Source organism: Sturnus vulgaris, chromosome 6 (genome assembly GCF_052056855.1).
Source record: "Sturnus vulgaris isolate bStuVul1 chromosome 6, bStuVul1.hap1, whole genome shotgun sequence".
Lineage (NCBI taxonomy): Eukaryota > Metazoa > Chordata > Aves > Passeriformes > Sturnidae > Sturnus > Sturnus vulgaris.
In genome coordinates, this window is record NC_142248.1 from 2,607,923 (window position 1) to 2,621,532 (window position 13,610).

At 42.5% G+C, this 13,610-nt stretch overlaps 1 protein-coding gene across 3 annotated transcripts in view; it reads right to left on the reverse strand.

Moving 5' to 3' along the window:
- Positions 1–319: 319 nt before the first annotated feature.
- The window catches only part of LOC106863600 (mucin-5B), a 42,365-nt gene continuing 29,074 nt past the window's right edge, over positions 320–13,610 (reverse strand). For all 3 annotated transcript variants that reach the window (XM_014893093.2, XM_088166696.1, XM_088166697.1), the window contains 18 exons: positions 12,995–13,236; positions 12,312–12,489; positions 11,762–12,012; positions 11,156–11,339; positions 10,436–10,628; positions 9,605–9,783; positions 8,603–8,672; positions 8,332–8,453; positions 7,923–7,954; positions 7,362–7,539; positions 6,664–6,768; positions 5,979–6,019; positions 5,292–5,414; positions 4,284–4,379; positions 2,938–3,066; positions 2,026–2,065; positions 1,227–1,350; positions 320–689 (listed from right to left, as the gene is read on the reverse strand). In XM_014893093.2, coding sequence (XP_014748579.2) covers positions 515–689; positions 1,227–1,350; positions 2,026–2,065; positions 2,938–3,066; positions 4,284–4,379; positions 5,292–5,414; positions 5,979–6,019; positions 6,664–6,768; positions 7,362–7,539; positions 7,923–7,954; positions 8,332–8,453; positions 8,603–8,672; positions 9,605–9,783; positions 10,436–10,628; positions 11,156–11,339; positions 11,762–12,012; positions 12,312–12,489; positions 12,995–13,236 — 2,462 coding nt within the window. In that variant the 3' untranslated portion in view covers positions 320–514. The remainder of the gene's footprint in view (positions 690–1,226; positions 1,351–2,025; positions 2,066–2,937; positions 3,067–4,283; positions 4,380–5,291; positions 5,415–5,978; positions 6,020–6,663; positions 6,769–7,361; positions 7,540–7,922; positions 7,955–8,331; positions 8,454–8,602; positions 8,673–9,604; positions 9,784–10,435; positions 10,629–11,155; positions 11,340–11,761; positions 12,013–12,311; positions 12,490–12,994; positions 13,237–13,610) is intronic.

Genomic DNA, 13,610 nt, shown 5'->3' on the forward strand with positions numbered 1-13,610 from the left:
CCTTGACTTCCTCCAGTGACCCAGAGTCACAGCCAAAGTAGATTTGGGACCACTGGGGACAAGAACAGAAATGTGGCCCTGAGCCAAGTCCTACCTCTGCCTGAAGTGCAGCTGTGGAAGTGATTGTTGTTTCCCTTCGAGGGAAATGAAGTGATACACGTGGCTATGGTTTAAAAAGGTGCACTTTCTTCAGGCAGGACTTTTGAAAGGCATCAGTTGTCTCTAGAGTGTCTTGTAATAACCTTGGTTTATACATCAGTGTGGGATTAAAGACATCAGCCACTTTGCCCCATTAGCATCACTGAAACAGGAGAACAAGTCCTCTTTGAAATGCAGTTTATTCTACAAACATTTAGAATAAAATCTTAGCTAATTTCCATAACATCATATAATACCAGAAAGAAAAAGCACTGCTATGGTCATTTGAAGGTTACTCACAGCTGGTAAACTACTAAACTACTCACTTGCTAGGGAAGGATTAAATGGGAGACGAAATGTTTCCTTTAGTTTATATTCATGTTATCCTCTTTGGGCATTTTGTTTCCACACATCCACATTCATCTACATACACATATGTGAACTGGACTGTTTTATGGTTCGAGCAAACCAGTTCCACCTTCACTTTGTGACTTCTTTTTTCATGGCAGCAAGTGCATTTGTGTTCCATTTCACTGGCCTCAAAAGAATACCTATAGAAATGAGATTTTTTGTATCAGTCTGCTGCCTGTGGTCTTCCCAAACTCATCTGTATTTGCTGCTCCAAATGCACATACTACTAAGGAGCAAAATTTCCTATTTATTTTTCTGCTTATTCATCACAGCTTTTCCTCAGGATGCTATTGGCCATGCAGGGCCAGATCCTTTGACAGCAGTGGGGAAAATCCCAGTAACTTCAGTGGATTTTGGATTAGGCCCGTTCTAGCAAGACAGAAAGGAGCAATTCGTACAGATAACAAAAAGCAGGAAAACCTCCTAGAGCTGTTCAAAAGCCATACAAGGACATGTTTTAAGAGCATGTTTAATAAATTTAGCTGCCATCTTTCCCAAAGGATCTGTTTTTCTGACTAAGACAAGGCACTCTATCAAATTGTAGCCATTGTTAATGACTGCTCTTCTGCACACCCAGTTTCCCAACAGGGTCCTCCCAAACAGCAGGAAGGGGACAAACAGCTGCAGCCCACTGGTGACAAGAACCCAGGAAGACAAGGGAAAGACTTCCAACTTACACAGAGTAGGTACTGCACATCCCTTCACAAAAGGGCACAGGGACAGGAGCAGCTGACCTGCAGTTGCCATGGACAATGTACTGCTCCTTCACACTGCGTTTGCATTTGTGTGGTAGGTCAATACCTGGGCAGAAGAACACTTCTGTTAGGCTTCTTCAGAATGGGGAACAAATGTTTTGAAAGGTATCTGCTAGTAAGCCAAGGACAGTTCATCCTAGTAAAATTTCTCACAGTTCAAATGCACAATCATAACCAAAAATTAGAGTGCAAAGAGGCATTAATTCAGCGAAATTATTCCCCACTGGTCAATGCACTTTTCCATTTGTGGACTAGCTTTAGCATGTAAAGATACTGTTGAATCAAGACCTAAAGGAGACGTGAAGGGTTTAGGTTTTCCTGAATTTGCTACAAATTACATTTGTGGCTCTATAACAACCTAGGATTTCTGAGTGGATGCTACAGGGAAAAATGCTCAAAACTTTGTTTCCATGCAATTTGCAGATGCAAGAACACAGAGAGTATTTTCTACAAGTGTTCTTGTCAGGAGTATAGTTCAAGCTAACAGTATTTCAGTTACTTAAAAACACAAGAAGAGGAGATAAAAATATTTTAGTGTCCCCATTGGAAGAATGAGGTAGATTTTTAGTCTTGGCTGTGAGGTACAGAACAGTTCTGCTGCTGTAAAATTGTCTTCCAGTCTGTGGAACGTGCAGGCTCTCAGTGCATGCAGAAAAAGGGCTACAAGCAGGGAAGGACCAAACAGCATTGGAATAGAGAAGCAGTGATTTAATGTACTCACATGTCTTACAACAGCCATCTGAAGACACCTCAACTGTCCCCTGTATTGAAAGTAACCAGAACAGTCAGTTCAGATGAATGTAGTGCTAAGCTGACAGTAGTAATGATGAGAATTCAGTTACAGTTTATCTCTAATCCACACAAATTCCTCATCAGACCTATTTGTGTACCAATTATATACAAAGCTGCTTAAAAAACCTAAACCAAAACAAATCATCCACCAAGGAAGGAAGTGAATTTTCTTAAAAGTATATATCCTCTCACAAGCCTGGTAAGACACCCTGTAATACATGTCTGATCTTATTTAGGTACTATTGAAGCCAGTATAAACACCCCAGCCTCAGAGAATGACAGCTGCCCCTGGAATTGAACAGCCTGGCTGGGCAGAGCCTATCCCAGAGCTAGCTCAAGTACATGGCTGTCCTAGTCCCTGCTTTGATCTGCTGTGAAGTCCCAAAATGCTTCTGAAAGCTACTGGAAACCACCAATAGCTGAAAGCCTAAGTATGAATGTTACCCCTTGCTCATTCATGTTCCACTTCCTCACTTCATGGCACACCACATAACAGAAGACACTTTATTCATCAGTTCCTCAAAGATCCATGATGAGTTACTACTTGTTCAATTGCATTTTACAACACTGATATTTCTCAAGTGATGAGAAACCCCTCCTTGCTATTGCTCCAATACCCTTCTCTTTCAAGTTCTAGTGCTTATCCCACAACAATGTAAATTGTGTGGGCTTGTTTGCAAATATTTTTGCTTAATTTCCATGGGACATGGGGATGGAAAAGCACATTTCCTTCAAACAAGGATAATCATACCAGAAATAGTCATTCAAAACAGCAAATATAACTCCCAAGCCAGCATCAGGGCTCAATATAGAAGTCTTTTTATGGCTGTAAAACACTTACTGGCACACAGTTTGCTTCTTCAAATGGTAGGCAGACCTTTATTGTACTAGTCAAGGAAAACTGGCCTGCTGATTCAGTGCATGTGTACTGAGTACAGTTGTCATATGGATCCTTATAACTCTTTCCAACCTGATAAAAACAGAAAAAAAAAATTAAAACATTGCATTTCTAATTAGAAAAGTGAAACAGTAATAAAGTCAATGAACTGTCAAAGACTGGGTTGCTCATACCACTCTGAAACGGCTGAGATGTCTGCAACTCACATTTACAAATTATGCACCAAGTTCGCCCACTACCAGTCTATGCAAAATCACTTCTGTGGCCTCCCAAGGGGAAGGAATGAAAGAATGCCAGAATGAGCATAAAGGTATTAACAGAAATGCCAGAAGGTAGATGTGTTAATGTTTGTGGGCTAAAATATATATAAAAGAAAAATAACTCTTTCAAAAATTTCAACAGTTTTCTTTTTTAATAGATGGAAGAAAATGAAAAGGAGTGAAAGAGAAAAAAAGTCTTTGCAATAGAGATTAATGGATAACTGCAAAGCCTCCTCGTGCAGAGATGAAAACTATATACTGGAACAGAAAAATCCAGCTGGTAAGATAAATTATCAAGGAATAAAAGAAATAGAAATAGAGAAGATGTAGAATACAAGAGCTGTCAAAGAAGCAATAGCATATAAGATAAGACACTGGTTTAAACAGCATCATTAACCATACACAAGAGTAGCAGGCTGTAATAAAACCAAAGAGCTAGAATCAGGGAATCATAGTATCTTTAAGAGTGGAAAAGAGCTCCAAGATCATCAAGCCCATCCTTTAAAGGTTCAGCACATGCCTACACAACGCTACATTTGCAAGACATGATGTATTAGCTGTGTGTGTTACCAAGTCACAGAACACTACAGCAGCTGTGTCACTTCATTTCTGCCTCAGCAAATTCAGAACCAGTGGCAGCACAGCTCTATCAGCTTGCTCACACTGTATCCCTGTATCTTCAGGGCAAGATAATGAAACTGCTTCAGATGGGAGCAGTGTGATGTGAAGCCAGCACATGTATCTCTGCGAGAGCAGTATTACACCATGTCACCATCCCTTCCAAATTCTTTCTGGCTATTTCATATCAAGAGAAGTGGATGAGAGAGAACATGATTTCCATTCCTGCCAGAGAATATAATTGTCAACGTGGTAGTGCCTGTGAGATGCACACAGCAGGGAACAGCTGTATAAACATCTACATTCACTTTGGAAATGCAGACATTTTTACATCTCCTTGAGGTCCTCCCAGCCTTGAAATGCTTTGAGAATTCAGCCTTGTGTGCAGAGCAAGAGCAAGGGAGTGCTTACCTCAATGGTCACATTGCCAAATGGAAAATGTGCCACACATGCCACTTGCTGGCACTGGCTGCAGCACTGACCCTTCTCTTCCACATAACGAAATCCCTGTGGGAATAAAGTTTCCATTTATCCATGTTAACCCATGTCTTGTTGCTGAAGCGTCTTTGGATCAAAGCTATGCTGAAGATGGCAGAGGAAATGAGCCAACCTTCTGGTTTCAATTCTGTTGTCTTTTGAAACCTGTTGGAACCACATTAAGCCTGACAATCAAAGCTGGGAATTTTTCTGCCTTACTGAATAATGACTTCTGGGTACTTCAGTTGCCATGAAGACCCTGTCATTGACTATTCTTCTCTTCAGACTAGGACACAAAAGAGGTTAAATAAATTAATTTAGCACAATCTGCCACCACTGCTTGGTCTGATATCATTATCTACAAGAACTATTGCTGTCAGACATGTGAAGACTTTCTCTCTGTGTTTTAGGTATCCATTGGTCTTCTAGTGGCTGTGGGTGTGGCTGGCTTCAGGAAAAAGTGCAATGAAAGGTTTTGTCCATTTTTAACATTGGTGGTTCATCTGTCCTTATCTGGGCACGAATGGAAAAGCAACCACCCTGCTTATAGTCAGGAACAGACTGAATAACTTGAGTGCTGATTCTCACAAGTACTGAGAAGTAACTGAGTATTCCCCACTCACAAGTGAAAGTGCTGGAAATATATAAACCACTGTACAGTTTCCTCACAATCTTCATTTATGAGATGACAATGGACAACATCAACAGAATGACACAAACATCTTTCAGCAGTCAGACTTTAACAGGTCTGCAATCATTTCCCCTCAGGGCACCTTTCCAAGGGTGACCTCCTAAATTTGCTAGAGCGAAAATAACCAGCACCCTAAAAAGGACTTTACAGAACAATTAATAGAAGAGTCTATCCTGCAGTGTTGCATGGATGCTGCAGTTACACTGTCCCTGTTTCAACCCAAGAGCCATTGTGGTCAAGGAGGTGCTGACCTGCTGACAGGTGGTCTGGCATCGCACTGGAAGGCACTGGATGCGGTTGGTCTGTGTCACAGGATCCTGCTCATCCATGCACACACACTTCTCACAAGAGCTTCTAGGCACCACTGCCCCTGGCTGGAAATACAGGGGAGAGAGAAAACTGTGACAAGAATTGAGAGGGTTCTGGAAAAAACATCCCCCTGGCCTATCAAAGAAACTACTGCTTAGGAGGTTTATTTTTGGAAGAATTTCCTGAAATGAATATACATCCAGATCTCTAAAAACCTCACCATTGGTATCACAAAGTGAACACAAGGCTGACACTCCCAAGTGTATCAAGGATGTTAAATGAGTTCTCATAAATTCCAAGCATCTATTCTTGGTCAGTTTGACCAAGAAATAATCTTACAACATTCAATGAGATTTAAAATTTTTGTTCAATCAAAATTCTGACCCATTGACTCTAAAGCATGAGCAAGACCTCTTTTAGTAAGCAAGTTGCTGGTCTCTAGCATTACCTATTCAGTAACTTTTTCCAGAATTACAGGTTGCTTGGGGTTGGGAGGAGACTACTGGCAGGGAAGAATTATAGGCCATTCTAATCCTGCTTTTTGTATGAGTGTTGAATACAAGAACTTCAGATAATTCTGACTCAGGCGACATTAACTCATAGGAAGAAGTGTCTGGAAGAAGACCTACCTTAAATTCAACTCCTTCAGAAACACATACACCTTTTGGTACTGTAAGAAAAATAAATGAAAAGGTTGTGCTAGGAATGATGCAGTTACTGTTCTCATCTCTGAATTGTGACTGATTTAGAGAAGTTCCAAGAGCAGAGCTGAACTTAATAGCCCATATAAGAGGTGAAAAAAAAGCAACTAGTACATGATGCTAATTGGTATGCAGAAGCCCACATGTAGCATCTACTTAGATGGATGCATCAAGTGGGGATAACTCTATACCCTGGTATTTTCCATAAGGTAAAATCTATTTGTCTTGTGGTATTTTTACCTATACTTGAAATTACTTGACTTCTTCTTTATGGTTAACCATCATGCAGGCAACAAAGCTAATGGGTTTATGTGTATGAATCTGGAAATATAGTTTGGCAGCAGACCTTCTGGATGAGTTCAGTTTAACTATCATTCAGTATATGGTCAATAGCTTTACATTTCCTGAATATTGGCTACAGAGAACCTGAACCAGTTATTCTAACTCAGGAAAAAAAAATGGGGGGGGGGAGGGAAGGGAAAAAAAGGGAAAAAATAGCCCAATTGTAAAGACTGAGAGGGAAGGCAACAGGCTTCTGCCTAAAATCTTTCATTTAGAAAAATCAAATGCTTCAAGGAATAAATAAAACACCTTAAGGAAACAAGGTACTTACTACAGGAGAAGATAGGGCAACAACCATCCTCAGATATAGCAACCACTGGCTGGAAACCTAAGTCACATCCTGTTTTGTTGATAATGCAGGTTTTTATATCACATTCTGCAATAGACAGCAGAGACAAAGTAAGCCAAAGCATCCCATCCAGCAGTGTTACTTGGAAAAAACTATCCTATTACCATTGCCAGGATTCTCTGTCCTGCATCTTGGTATAGATACTGGGAATGGCCAGGTTTAGGAGCAGGCTACTCCTGTGCTGTGATGGGCATTTGGGACTGGGAGGGTGCAAATACAAAGTTGAGGGCAAACAAGTGTCAAGAACCTCCACAGGAAGCTTCAGGGAAGCCTGGAAGATGAACACATCCTCCCTTGCTGGGTGAATCTCTGTGGAAGGATCACCTTCTCATCTCAGAAGGACAGCAGCCAAAGGATCCTGTGGAGCATCAGCTGGACCTAATGATCCACAGGGGATTTTCCAGTGTAATTATCTGTCAGGTCATGGCACTAATTAAGAGTACAAGCTGGACCAGAGGAGTTCTTTTCTGCTAGCAAGAGCTCCTGGCGCGTAGATGGAAGAAATGACCACTCCAGCGTGCTCAGTTGAATCTGCTGCCTGTGGGGCACCACATCTCACTTTAGGATTACTGAAGAAGGCAAATGAATGCCATATTATGGCATGTGAAGGATCTACTCACCACAGACTGTCTCTGTGCAGCAGGGGTCTTCCAGACGTGGTTTTATTCTGCGTACAAAGCCTTCTTTTGTGCAGTTGATAGGTGGAGATTTAGCACAAGGGCGGGGAAAGCAAGAGATGTTCAAGGTCGCTTCATCACAAGTACAGTATTGACAGTCATGTTCCCAAGCTTCTCTAGGCTATAAAAACAAGAGGGATAGCAGTTCAGAGAGCAAAATCTGGAAGCATTATATCAATTAATGCCTGATGCAAGCCAGTGTGGGACTGAGTTGACCTAATTTATTGTGTAGTTCAAATCCCAGAGGGAGAAGAAGGGAACAGTAAGAAAAAATGCCATTATTTGGCACCTTCCTTTGCAGGTTTATGTGTGAGGAAAGCCTGATAGTTCTACCAGGAAACCGATTTCCACAAACTGGTCTTTCTGTTTCTGTACCTCAAGTGATTAAACAAGTTCTGGAGTTAATAAAATCTTCTTTTCTCCCCACTGTCATTGCAGTTCACTGATTTTTAGGTCACAGAACACAGATAAACTATAAAAACCGTATTTTCCTTTCTCTCTTACCATTTTCACTGAGCCATCTTGTGCAGTGCAACCTACAAAATGAATTAGATGTTACTTTAAAGGTAACTCAATCAGGGAAAACAACAGAAGCAGAAAAATAGGAACAGAAGGAAGGTATTGAAATCTTAAAAAACAGCCACAAAGAGAAAGAGAAATTCAGAATGCAAAGTCACAGGTTGTAAACACAAAAACATCTTAAACATGCTGTTCTTTGTTGTTTTGAAAGTTGCAACTTCTGCATATAAGAGCAGGCAAAAACTCTCAATCGGGAATGCTTCCAGCCTCACCAGAAAGGGTCAGTACCAAGGTCTCCCCCATTTCCTCTGTACCCAAAACAACCCCCTTAATGTGCACTTCTAGTCAGGCTCTTACCCCCACTTCCCATAGCACCATTTATACCCTTCCTTACCACAAACAGACACACAAATGCCATCATGATCATTCAGCAGAATTTTTCCTTCAGGACAGTAGCATCCTTCAACAAACACTGATGTGCTATTTTGGGAGGGAAGGGTGTCCATAACGATTCCTCTGCACAGAATAGAAATGTGAATGAACGAGAGGCAAAAACATAGCCCAGGGCAATCAAGACATCTAAATCCCAAGGGAATCTGAACTTTAAACTTCCTGGCAATTTTCACATCGTGGACTTGAAAAACGCCTTATAGGAAATGACCCACCTGCTGAAGCAAGTGTTTCTTTTTGCTTCCCCGCATGGCTTGTACACCTGATCCTGAGGACAGCTGGCCTCTGTGGAGCATTGCAACACACAGGTTAAACAGCCCAGACCCGTGGGGAACCCTCCGGTGCAGGGACACGAAGGGACAAAGCGCCCAGGCTACCGCAGCTCCTTCCCGGCTCCGCAGAGCCCGGCCAGGGGTCCCTGCAGCCCCAGCGAGAGAGGCCGATGGGGCCAGCAGGGGCGAGCGACAGGAGCAGCAGCGCTCGCCCCGATCCCTGGCGTGGCCGTGCCAGGCAAAGCAGGCAGACAAAAGCAGCGCGTTGCCATCTAGTGCCCGAGCTGCGGGGAACACACACAGCTCCCCGGCTGAGCTACGCAGGAGACACTGTGGGCCTGGTTCCCCTTTGTTTCCCACCAGGTCTGGACTGGAACAACCTCTTTGGTTTGTTCCTGTTATTTCTCAGGTCCACAGAAGCAGGAGAGGACAGAGCAGACCAGACTTGCTTCACCCCAGGGGGTGTTTTCCAGGCTTAACTCGCTGCCCATTGCCAGGCTCACAGCACTGCCATTCCCAGTGTGCCCATTCCCAGGCTCCCAACAATGCCATTCCCAGTGTGCCCATTCCCAGGCTCCCAGCACTGCCATTCCCAGTGTGCCCATTCCCAGGCTCCCGGCACTGCCATTCCCAGGCTCCCAGCACTGCCATTCCCAGTGTGCCCATTCCCAGGCTCCCAACAATGCCATTCCCAGTGTGCCCATTCCCAGGCTCCCAGCATTCCCATTGCCAGTGTGCCCATTCCCAGGCTCCCGGCACTGCCATTCCCAGGCTCCCAGCACTGCCATTGCCAGGTTCACAGCACTCCCATTCCCAGGCTCACAGCACTCCCATTCCCAGGCTCACAGCACTGCTATTCCCAGTGTGCCCATTCCCAGTGTGCCCATTCCCAGGCTCCCAGCACTGCTATTCCCGGGCTCCCAGCACTGCCATTCCCGGGCTCACCGCACTGCCCGCTCGTCAGCCTTCTCCAGTCCACGCAGACGCCCTGGAGCCCGCACAGGGCTGCATATGTCTGCATGCTCTGGCACTCGGTGCTGGGGTGCTCCTCCGAGCACCCGCTGGCCACACACGCCTCGTAGTAGGGCTGGGGGGGGACCACGCCGTGGCACTCCGTCAGAGTCCTTCACAAAGCAAGGAGAAAAACCTTGGGCTACTTCCAAGGAAGAATTCAACTCAGAGCCAAACCATCCCCCCTGCCCCAGGCAAAGTCTCAAGGTACAACTACAAATTGTTATCATAGGCAATGCACCCCCACAGCCTAATAAAGAATGAGTTTTACCTGCCATTCTTTACAATGCTTTGAAAGGAAACAATATTATGTTGGACTGCTACCTGCAAAGGCTCCTGCACAGCTCATAGCTATATGTCTATATGCTGATATTTTTATGCTAGCATGTTTGAAAATCCTGCTTTAAACAAGGAAATTATTTTAGAAACAGACACATATATTTGCTTACTGTATTCTGTGTTTCATATCATTCAGAGCTTTCAGATACTGAATTATAGCTAGTTCCCACTTGGCCTCTCCAGAACTGACAGGCAGAGGGAGTGCCAAGCAGCAGACACTATTAACAGACGACTGATTTTGCTGATGCAGTTGAAAAATGTCTGCCAAGCTCAAGAACACACACATCAGTTCACTGCTCAGTTTCACAAGGTATGCATTACTTTGTATTTTCTTCAGATCCTAGAATCAGTTCACCCAAGCCATTTAGTGAAGAAGAATATTACCCTGTGGACTTATTTTTCTGATACTTTTGGGAGTTGTCTTACCAGATGATTTTACACAGACTAGAAGGCACGCAATGCTGATGGTACTCAGTCTTGGATAGTTGTGAGACACCATGATTACAGTATCTGTTGGTAGGATATGGGACTTTCCAATCTAATGCCATCTCTTTGAAGGATTTGACAACCTCACCATTCCTCTTCATAGCATCATCAGACTTTTGGTTGGTGCAGGTACCTGGAAGCAATATAAAAATGACAGTTCAAGGACAGTCGATGCTGGGGAAGCTGCTTTTAGAGAAAATCTGGGGGGAAGTTCTCCTCCTTGTGTGAAGGGAGAAACATGTGGGGTCCTGGATAAATTCACACAAAATGTTTCTAGGAAGAGAAGGCTCAAAGAAACAGTTTGCTAGCTACTCATGAAAACCAGAATTGATGTGTTCATTGATAGATTTCTCCTAGTGGCCAGAGTAAGTGGGATGGTACAGGACTCTCCACATTTCCTGCATTCTTATATGAAGTTGATATGGTGAAAAGGAACGGCCTAGAAAAATTCCATCTCCATCCTCCAACAGACTGTGAACAGAATGAAAGGCTATGACTTAAAACTACACTTCTTGATAGTGTCTTTCAATTAAATAAACCTATTAACATTTGTGAGAAATAGTGAACTTGCAAGTATCTAGAGATTTTACAAGGGAATAAGAGATAGAAGGAGAAAAATTCAGAGCATTAATTTTTTTGTCAGCTGATGAGGACACTCACCACAGAGTCCCTTGGTATTGTTATAAAACTTGCTGAAAGGGAGTTTTATGTAAAATGCAAGTCGACTATAGGAGATGTAAACATCTAATTCAGGTATTTCAATTATGGAGTAAAGGCCAGAACTGGTTATCCTGATACCATTCTTAAAAATGTCTGGAACTACTTTCTTATCATCAAACAAAATCTGAAAAGAAAAGAAACAAAAGGTTTTTTATGGGCACTCTTTCATTGAGTAAGGTACATGATTAGTGAAAATGGAAAGCAGAGCAGCACAAATTCAGACCATAGGTGCACCTATGTCTGTCAAAGGCAGTTATTTAAGCAGTTGGCTAATATTCCTTTTTAATATGTTGCAATTTATATTTGAATACTCATATCAGTATGAAAAACACAATTTTCAGTTACGTGATCATTTCCCTGATTTTTAGAATATTCAGATTTTAGTGACACAAAGCAAAAAACAGAGAGAAGAAGCAAAGTAATTGCATTTCTTACCCATTCCATATTTCACAAGCTTAATCTTTTGTAATGATAGGACATTTAGCAGTACAGTAATACAACTACAGCAAAATAATTTTGAGAAGTCATTTAAACGCAATACTTTACCAAGTTTGCTTCTTTTCCATGTTCCATTGCTTGTGTCAGAATAACAACAGAGTTGGAGTAAAAAATGATAAGGGACATTGAACAAATTGCTCCACCCGTGGCAGCACAGTAGTAGTTGTCTATGTGAATCCAGAAGTTGTAAGAGTCAGGATGAATTGACTTCACAAGGACATAGGTGCAGTTTTCTTTAAAATGGTAATATGTTCCATCAAAAGTCACATAATGTTCATTTCCCCATCCACTGCAAATGCCTAGAAGACAGAATGACAGGCTTCAAGTTTGACTTCTGGGCTATCTGTAAGTACAAGTTACTTGTAATCATTTTACTCATTTCCAGTCAGAGACAAAATACCCAGTTTGATAAAGAAAAATTACTCTAGCAAGGACATCTGCTTTCAACAGCCAAGATTTCAGATGGGATTTCTCTTCCATACTACTGAATTGATATGAACATAATATAGATGTTGACCAGATAGACTTTTCTTTTTTGAAAGAAAAGCTGAACATAGCTGAACATGGGATAAACTTCAGGAATTCTCCTGCCACTTACACTGACACTCAGAGACTTCACAGCACCCGGTTTCATCGGAGTGTTTTGTGAACGGGAAACCATTGACACAGAGTTTCGGTTGCTGAGGTGGGCAAGTCATGACAGACAATTTGATATTGTTTCCTTCTCCCAGGCAAGTGGCAGTATGGCAGTTTCCAAAATCCCATGTTTCATTAAACTATAGATTAATTGGAAAAAAAAAAAAGAAAAGAGGAGAGGCAAATAACAAAGTCATGTCACAAAATCTTTAAAATCACACACAGCAACTACATTCCATTTAGCTATTGGTTTAGCATGGCAAAATTTGGTGTCTACTCTGGCTCTGGAAACTAGGCAATATGAGCCATATAGGAATGAAGAGAGCCTTCATATCTACTTTTTTAGATATCTATATTAGGGTCCTGACCACTTCTGATGGTAGGACACTGCCACCTCCTAGTCTTTGTTCATCTTAGGTAGCTGTGCTCACAATCATTTAGGTGTTTCAGGTGAACAGAAGAATCTTCAACTTCTTCTTTCAGTGGGAGTTTCTGACATATTTCTAAATCATCTCGTTCAGCCACACCTACAGTCCAGCTGTAGTGCTGGATACCAGCATCAGAGGAGAACACTAAATCCTTGCTGCAGGCAATGCATGAATGGTGGAATGATGAATGATGAGACACATCTTCAAAGTCTCTCACCTTTCTGGGAGGAATGAGTGCAAGACAATCGCTCACAGAAGTTCTTGAGGGAGCAGGAACTTGGTTTGTTACACCAGGAGCAGGTGTTGATGGACAGGTTTCAGAATGTGGATCACAGACCCTGAGGGTCTCAGCATGACCAGTTTTACACTCTGCCCAGATTAATTCAATCTGACATGATTTATTGCAGACAGAGTAAGCACAACGACCTGATACATTCACTGGCAGAGAAACATTTTGTCCTGCAAGGGCAAAACCCAAGTGTTAGTTAGCCTGAGGCCTGATCACAGAACAGCTGAATTCTCAGCCCTGCATTAATTATCCCAATAGCCATGCTCAGGGGACTGTCTGTCTGCAGCTCCTGGGATGCCATGGATGAACTGGACAGCAATTCATCCAAATGGCAAAGACTGAGGGAGGGCCACAAGGCCTAATCTGAAATTCTGCTCTTAGGTACATTGGAAGGAATTGAAAATGAGTACAAGAAGAGACAATACTGAGTACATCACCCAGTGCATCTGCTCTACACAAACACCAGGAGGTAAGTGAAGCAGGAGCTATTAACTAATGAAGAAAAGTCTTTCCTCCCCTGCTTTTGGAATATTACTGTGAGTTA